General features: G+C 39.1%; 1 protein-coding gene across 2 annotated transcripts in view; it reads left to right on the top strand.

Moving 5' to 3' along the window:
• Positions 1-9,166, top strand: part of CTNND2 (catenin delta 2) — a 950,773-nt gene that overhangs the window by 339,627 nt on the left and 601,980 nt on the right. For both annotated transcript variants that reach the window (XM_007456448.1, XM_007456447.1), the window contains one exon: positions 6,001-6,113. Coding sequence is in view for 1 of the 2 variants with exons in the window: in XM_007456447.1 (XP_007456509.1) it covers positions 6,100-6,113 (14 nt within the window). In the remaining variant the exon portion in view is untranslated. The remainder of the gene's footprint in view (positions 1-6,000; positions 6,114-9,166) is intronic.

The following is a 9,166-nucleotide window of genomic DNA, read 5'->3' as shown; positions in this document are numbered from 1 at the left end:
AGCAGGAAAAGTTTCCTCCTTATATGCTGTCCTAGTAATTAAGCACTCAATAGTAAGTGCTCAATAAATATTTTTGCCTCCAATTTTATTATTATGTTTTGTGTTATTTTATTAACAAAATATAGGATTTTAGGTGCAGAAGAGAAACCTCCTTGCTCCTGGAAGACCTTGACATTTGCTGTGTACTCCTTAGAGAAACACAGAGGGAAAATTCACTTAATTACTTGCTTGTTTCATATATGCAATGACAAAGTAAACATTTATTGAATGTACATTTTAAAAGGCAAAGCATTGATTCAGTTTCCTTAATAAAGAAAATTCCAATTCAATTAAAAAGTCATCATGCAAACTAAAGATACAAGTAACCCAAAAGGAGCTTCTATTTTTAATACTGAAATAGTGAACAAAATTAAATGGGTAAAAACTTCAGTACATAGCTGTTTAGTAGTACATTTAGTATGAATTTTTAAATACAGTGGAAAATAAGCATTTACAAATCAAGCATGGGGGAAAAATAGTTAATTCTTAAACTTTCACCTTTCAGCTAAGAAAGTAACAGTGACCCAGAAGTAATACCTTCCCACCTGAAACAACAACAACAAAAAACACCAGTTTTCAAAACACTACACTTTAGGCAATGAAGGACAGTGTTTTTTTAAAAATTTTTATTGAAGTATAGTTGACTTATATATATATTTTTTTCAGATTCTTTTTCCTTTTAGGTTATTAAAAAATATTGAATATAGTTCCCTGTGCTGTACAGTAGGTTCTTGTTGGTTATCTGTTTTATATATAGCAGTGTGTGTGATTATGAGTGTGTGTGTGTGTGTGTGTGTGTGTGTGTGAAAGAAACATAAAGCTCTGTAAGACAACTTTTATTTCTCAAAAATGCATTGTGTGGGGCTTCCCTGGTGGCGCAGCGGTTGAGAGTCTGCCTGCCAATGCAGGGGACGCGGGTTCGTGCCCTGGTCCGGGAAGATCCCACATGCCGCGGAGCGGCTGGGGCCGTGAGCCGTGGCCGCTGAGCCTGCGTGTCTGGAGCCTGTGCTCCGCAACGGGAGAGGCCACAACAGTGAGAGGCCCGCATACCGCAAAAAAAAATGCATTGTGTGTATGTTACAAAATACATAGGTTATATATATAGATTATATACATATATATATAACTGAGTCACTTTGCTGTACACCTGAAGCTGACACATTGTAAATCAACTATACTTCAATTTAAAAAAAAACTGAAGAAAAAGATTCTTTAGATACACAAAGCAAATGAGGTGAGCCCTACAATTGCACCAGCTTACTGCCTTGAGAGAGTTCCCCCACAACAGTGGAGAAAGGGAAGGGGGGCCCAGGCAGAGCCCAGAGGACTCCCTGAGCTGGGGAGAAAGTACTGAGAGTCCAGAGAGGTAAAGGTGGCTGGAATTTGCAGGGCAAAATAGAAGAAAGGTGATTGCTGCTCAGAAAGAGAACCCTTGAGATCGGCAGAGGGTCCCCTTGGACTATTCAGCAGAGAACTGAGCAGCACATGTATGTAAGGAAACCAGCAGGGGGCAGGGAAAGAACTACCTGGAAGGATGGGAGGAACTAGTACCTGGTGTTCACATCAGGACCCAGAATATGTGCTTACACTCTCCAGCCAAGCTGGGAAACCAGCTGGGAACCTGATGCAGTTGCTAGAATTAGCAAATCAGGACAGTGAAACAGTTTTTAATATGTATATTCCATATGTTTAGAAAGTTAAATAGAGACATGGAAGATTTAAAAAAAAAGACCCAAATGAAACTTCTAGACATGTTTGATTCATCAGTGTTTGAGATTAAAAATACACTCCATGGGGCTTCCCTGGTGGCGCAGTGGTTGAGAGTCCTCCTGCCGATGCAGCGGACACGGGTTTGTGTCCTGGTCTGGGAAGATCCCACATGCCGTGGAGTGGCTGGTCCCATGAGCCGTGGCCGCTGAGCCTGCGCTCCGCAACGGGAGGGGCTGCAACAGTGAGAGGCCCACATACCGCAAAAAAAAATACACTCCATGGGACTGATGGTGGATTAGACACTGCAGAAGAAAAGACTGGTTAACTTGAAGACACCAGTAGGAATTAAACAAAATGAAATGCAAAGAAAGAAAAAAAGACTTTTAAAAGTGGAGAAAGGAATCCATGACCTGTGAGACAATTCCAAGTGGCCTAATGTACACTTAACTGTAGTCACCAAAGGAGAGAAGATAGTGGGAAAGAAAAAAATTTTTCTGAAGAATTAATGGCTGAGAAATTTTCAGATTTCATGAAAACTATAAAGTCACAGATCCAAGAAACCCAGGGAACCCCAAGCATAAGAAACTGAAGAAAACTATACCCAGAGAACTTTAAAATCAAGTTGTTCAGCACTGATGATAAAGAGAAAATCTTAAAAGGAGACAGAGAAAAAAGACAAAATATATTCAAAGACATGAAGACAAGGAATATCATAGTTTTGTTTGGTTAGAAACAGTAAATGCAAGAGAGAACAGTGGAGCAAAAATGTCTTTCAAAAATGAGGGCAAAATGAGAACTTTACTAGGCATATAAATCTGAAAGAATTCATCACTGAAGGAGCCATATTACAAGAAATATTAAAAGAAGCCTTTCAGACAGAAAGAAAGTGATGCCAGATGGAATTAAATAGATGCACACAGATGAAGAGCACTGAGTATTGTGACTATAAGTTTGGAAGGCAGATTTCATGAAAAAAATGTCTCCTAACACCCCCCTCCCATAAAACTAATGTGAAGAAAACATTTAGTGAGGCCACAGCCTTCAGCAAGCACACCCAAGGGTAGTGTCTGTCCTAGCAGAAGCCCAAAAAGGTTTATAAATCCTGACTCAGATTGTCTTGCCATATTGGGCTGCTTGTAACACATGCAAATATGCAGCAAATTAAAGTGCTTTATTATTATTATTATTTTTTTTTTTTGCGGTATGTGGGCCTCTCACTGTTGTGGCCTCTCCTGTTGTGGAGCACAAGCTCTGGACGCACAGGCCCGGTGGCCATGGCTCACGGGCCTAGCCGCTCCGCGGCATGTGGGATCTTCCTGGACCGGGGCACGAACCCGTGTCCCCTGCATCAGCAGGCTGACTCTCAACCACTGTGCCACCAGGGAAGCCCTAAAGTGCTTTAGATAATACAAATAATGAATTTCTGTTTACCTATGAGGAGCTCTGTATAATCTTTGTGTTAATGTTTTTAAGGTGTTATCAATTCAGAAGTATGAGTTTGTTTACTGTTATACAGACACATTTAAGATAAAATATACAGACATACCTCTTTTTATTGCACTTCACAGATATTGCATTTTTTTAAATAATCAATTTTGGGGGGCTGCATTGGGTCTTCGTTGCCTGCATGCAGGCTTTCTCTTGTTGCGGCGAGCGGGGGCTACTCTTCATTGCAGTGCGTGGGCTTCTCACTTCAGTGGCTTTTCTTGTTGTGGCGTATGGGTTCTAGGCACATGGGTTTCAGTAGTTGTGGCACGCAGGCTCAGTAGTTGTGGCTCACGGGCTCTGGAGCACAGGCTCAGTAGTTGTGGCACACGTGCTTAGTTGTTCCGCAGCATGTGGGATCTTCCCAGACCAGGGCTCAAACCCGTGTCCTCTGCATTGGCAGGCGGATTCTTCAGCACTGCACAACCAGGGAAGTCCCAGATATTGCATTTTTTACAAATTGAAGGTTTGGGGCAACCCTGCATTGAGCAATTGGATCAGTGCCATTTTTTTCTAACAGCATTTGCTCGCTTCATGTCTCTGTGTCATATTTTGGTAATTCTCACACAATTTCAATCTTTTTCATTATTATTATATTTGTTGTGGTGACCTGTGATCAGTGATCTTTGATATTAACTATTGCCAAAAGATTATGACTTGCTGAAAGCGCAGATGATGGTCAGCATTTTTAGCAATAAAGTGTTTTTAATTAAGGTGTGAATGTGTTTTTTAGACATAATGTTACTGCACACTTAATGGACTACAGTATAGTATAAACATAACTTCTGTTATGCACTAGAAAACAAAAAAAATTCATGCAGTTCGCTTCTTTGTGATAATGACTTTATTGTGGTGGTCTGGAACCAAACGTGCAGTATCTCTGAGATGTGCCTGTGTTTTATAAAGATTGGAAATGAGAACCTTCTAGAACTTGCATATTTTTAAGGAACTGCCCCCCAAAAGCAGTAGAACTTGCAGGGAGAAAAAGGAGAGGTTAGATACACAAAATGCAGCCAGCAGAGGTCTTGGTATTCATTCCTTACAAATCATCTTTGCTGTCCTTCGAAATATATAAGAAGAAACATTTGAGCTTCAACAATATGCTTCCTCGATTTTAACACCGTAAATGGAAAAGCTGAGCTCTCACTTCTCAAGTGGTTCTTAGATCCCTGAAATAATGTCAACATTAAAAAAAAAAAAATCTGCTCTTATAGAGAGCAAACTAGTGGTTAACAGTGGGGAGAGGGAAGAGGGAAAATGCTTCCCTCTAAAAGGGGATTTAAAAAAGGGGGTTATTATGGGAGTACATGAAATCATGTGTGAAACTTTTGAAAATTGTAAAGCACTGAAAGGATAAAAAGAAAAAAAAAGAAACCATTGCCTAACCAAAATCGAAAACAAAACCAAAAAAGCCAAACACGAAACAACAAAAAAAAAATCTGCTCTTGTGGAAAAGAGCAAGGGTATTTTTAACATATGTAGAGGACACACCAGACCCTACTTTTTTTTTTTTTTTTTGCAGTATGCGGGCCTCTCACTGTTGTGGCCTCTCCCGTTGCGGAGCACGGGCTCCAAATGCGCAGGCTCAGCGGCCATGGCTCACGGGCCCAGCCGATCCGCGGCATGTGCGATCTTCCCGCCACCAGGGAAGCCCCCAGACCCTACTTTTTAAAGGTCTCACCCTAGAGCATCCCAGGGTGGCAAATAAAATAAACTCATCTTTTCTGGGAAGACAAATCACTGTAATTCTGGGAGTTTTAGTTCTCCCAAGTTAACCCTTACCCTCTTTTTCAGTATTTTTCAGCATTCTTAGAAGCTTTCCCTTCCCCAAAACACAACTGTGCCAATAATTTATTTTTTAAAAGAAGTTAATTGTGATATTATGAAAACTTTTTCTGAATTTTTTAGTTAAAATACATAATTTACTATAATTATGTTTATAAAAACTTAAGTGTATGGAAAAATAAAACATAAAGATTACAATATGGTATAAAAGTCCTGTAGCTGGAACAGCTGAAATCCTTGCCGTACTCAATGAATCATTTTTCATTAAAGTTAATCTTTTAACAGCGGGTGTCAGGCAGATTTTTAGAAGCATTCTTCCTTGGTTCAGCTGGCTGTTTTTTAAGGTGATGTATCAAATATCACAAAGATAATTCACTGTGTAATTAGACCTTTGTAATTAGAATCAGCGTCCTTGTCCTTCTGCTGGAATATAAAGAATGAAAAGTGTAGGTTTAAAGCATTATTTTCTTCATTCTGCAATAGGTAAGTAATATGAAAATGCAATTAGTATATAGAAGCACCTAGATGGCCAGTAGGGACTAAACACAATACTCCAAATCATATAAAAAATAAATTGTTTATTTATTGTTTCACTTTTGGTTACAGGGGTATTAATATCTGTTGGGTACAGGACATTGGCCAAACATAACACAGGCTTATTTTTCATGGTCAGTGTCTCATTTAATCTTCCCCTCAACCTAATGAAGTAAGTATTGTAAACCCATTTTACAGATGATGAAACTGATCCTTAGAAAGACTGTAGCTTATTCAAGGCCCTGCGGCTGATGGGTCCCAGGGCTGTGATATGAATTCAGGTCTGTCTGAAATCCTCATCCTTCGGGTCCACATCAGCAACCTCTGCTTCTCAAATTTAATGTCTTGAGAAATCCTAATTTCCCCTTTGACCATACTGTCTTTTTGGTCTGATTTCCAGTTTCCGTGTAGCTGATAGCATTAATCTTTTTGATGGTTTTATTTCAGGAATTACAGTTTGAAAGGCTGACCCGAGAGCTAGAGGCAGAACGCCAGATCGTTGCCAGCCAACTGGAGCGATGCAAGCTTGGATCCGAGACCGGCAGCATGAGCAGTGTCAGGTACTGCGCGCACTGCTCCTCAGGGCTGGGCTTTGAGCTGCCAGTGGAAGGAAATTATGGTGTTTCTCTTCTCCTTGCAAACCTGGCGGTGGAATTAGAACATTCAGTCAGATAGATGTTGGAAAGGAATTGTAACCAACCCGATTTAAGATGTTCAAAAGGTGTCTGATCTGATTTGTACTTGAAACTCTTCATAAAATGAACACCTGCCCTGAATGCAAATTATGCATCATTTTACACAAAAAAGGAGGCTTTGCATTTAGTCAACTTACTGGAAATGAGGAGATGCCATGTCACAGTCTCTTAGCTTGGTTCTTTTTTCTAAATGATCCAGAGTTGCAGGTTCTGGAAATGAAGGCGAGAAGGTTTTGGTATAACTTGTATTGTTTGCTAATATACAATGCTAAATTATAAAATTGCTCTCAGACATCAACCAATGCAATTCCTGTGTGTGAAAGCATTCAAATCCATAGATAGAATGGATTGCTTATTCAGTTAGGGGTTGGTTTGAGATTATGAAATATTTAAAAACAAAACTTAGTCGCTTGACCACAAAATAAATTATCTGCCTAAGGACCTTGTGTTCATATTTAAAAATAGAAGTGTGTGTGTGTGGCTGTGGCATGAGTGTGTGTGTGAAAGAAACATAAATAAAGCTCTGTAAGACGACTTTATTTTTCAAAAATGCATCATACTTTCCTGTCATCTTGTTCTGTATTGTGGTTTTGACATGCTACATTTTTAGGGAGTTATCTTCTTAAGGAAACAACAGTTGCTCTGGCAAATAAACTCCAGCATTCTAGCGACTTAACACAATAGCAGTTTGTTTCTTATTCATGCAACAGATAGAGGTGGTGGATGCTGGTCAGGGGGCTGCTTCCCTTCCATGCAGTAGTTAAGGACCCGGCTTCTCTCTTGAGAGCCCTGCCATCCCCTTCGGCCTCATGGTCAATTGCATTGTCAATTGCATCACTGCAACCACAGTCCATTGGTGAGAACCAGTCACATGCCCTCTCATAGATGGAAATGGGGCAGGGATTCCTAGTCTTGGCATCTGTAGCCACTCTGCCTAAGAGGCAGGAACATGAGTTTGAGGGTCTCTTAACCAACTACTGCCACAAAAGAACTAAAACATGCTTGAATCCATTGCTCTTAAAATATTCTATCATTGTAAGATTAATTTGTAGTTGGAATGTTTCCTATTGGAGCTACCTGCCATTAATCTTTTAACATTGTTCTTTGCTTTGTCCAACAGTGATAACCTTTAAATGGAAATCATTGCACCTCTTGTTAGACTAAATTGCTTTGAAATATCATTTTCAATAGTAAAGCCTTAATTGCAGTATGTTAAAGCCCATCTGCTTTGGCACCCAAGTACCTAGTCTATACTAGCTACAAATAGATACATTGTAATCTCTTAAACTCATCACAGACTTGTCTGAACATCCATATTGACTAAAGTAGGATGGACAAGAAAAAGGAGAAGTGAATTGTGTCCACTTGAAATTGTTTTCAGAAGGTTGGCTGGTTGCAGTTAGTGAGTATGGGGAAAAGTAATATTTGTAAGTGTGTATTTGATTTAGTACATGTGGTTGTACATATTTGAAGAGCTCTTTTTTAATGGTGAACATTGCCTGAGAAGCTAAGTCTGTCAGATTTTTTTAGGTCCGTAAACACTGGTTGAGTGGACATCTACATCATTTGCTTTGAAACCCATTGTTTCACCATTGATCAGATTACCTTTTCAATTTGTATTCCTAATCTTTCTGTGTGATAACTTTGCATACTCTTCATGTCCATCTTGTATTTTGTTTCACCCCCCTCCAGCCCTTGGTAGCAGCAGGCCTGGGGGACCATGTTGTATCCTGTGTCTCAATTTCCAACTTCTCATTGGATCAGAAATGGATATCTGACCCAAGGGTGATTCATCCAGTAACTGGCCTGCAAGAAATTAGTCTTGTGCTCTTGAGAATGTGAACTAAGTGACCCCAAATCTTTGACATCTAATGGGTTGTGCTAGGAGATGGTGGCCATGAGGATTGGGTGCTGGTGGAAGAATCTGTGGTGACATAGAGTAGTCCAACAGAGACTCTGTGGTTCCTGAAAGTCAGAGACCAGTTTAGTTCCCATTAGGACTGGCTGCATTTAGATGTTGCATCTATGAGATTACCTTTTAAATTCTTAAAAACTTTCCTCCTCCCTCATTTGATTTGATTGAGTTGATATCTTTTCTTAGGTCTAATGTTTCATGAATAGAACACATCAGTGAACTGCCAAAGTAGGCAGAAAAATTATCCCATGACAACTTGTGATTATTTATACTGTCTCTTGTATTCCCAGATCACAGCCCATGATACACAATCAATAATTCTGTCTTAAATATATATTAAATAATAGTGCTGAATGCAGATGACCCTGCCTAATTATTTCCCCTTGCCATATAGCTATATATGTGTCTTCATCAAGCTTGATTATTTTGTATTTTGGAAATGTCTAATGTATGAATCTGTATTTGAATAATACAAGAAATTTACTGATATTTCACTGGAGGAAATCCAATACATACCTTCCACTGTTTGTTTGTTTTTTTTGTCATAACCTAGTTGTTTGCTCAGCTTCAGAAGTGCAGCTTTGGAAATTCAAGTCTTTATTAAGGGTGATAGACTAACCTAGTTAGCACATCAAAGGGGATGTTTAAAAATAAACAAAATAGAAAATGTAAACAGTTTTTGAGAAAGGAGAACAGGTAAAGAAGCCTGTGATGATTTAGATTTGTTTTATCTTCTTAGGGATACTAGGGAGTAAGAGGGTTTGTTAGAGGAAATGAAACAAAATCAAATATTTTTCAGATTTTTATATAAGTGGTAAAAATGACTGGTAAATACAGTTCGGTTTTCCTGTGCCTGTACTGGCGTTAGGAAATTGCTCCATCTGATTCCTAAGACCTTTCCTGGTAGTTACACTGACAATTTAAACTTAATGAAAAGACATTATTAGTATGCATTAATAACAGCCAACTTTGTAATGGTCAATCAAATCTTAAATAAGAATGC

This window comes from Lipotes vexillifer, unplaced genomic scaffold, assembly GCF_000442215.2.
Source record: "Lipotes vexillifer unplaced genomic scaffold, Lipotes_vexillifer_v1.1 scaffold458, whole genome shotgun sequence".
Taxonomy (NCBI): Eukaryota; Metazoa; Chordata; class Mammalia; order Artiodactyla; family Lipotidae; genus Lipotes; species Lipotes vexillifer.
The sequence above is the reverse complement of the archived record's forward strand: the minus strand, read 5'-3'. Positions and strand labels throughout refer to the sequence as shown.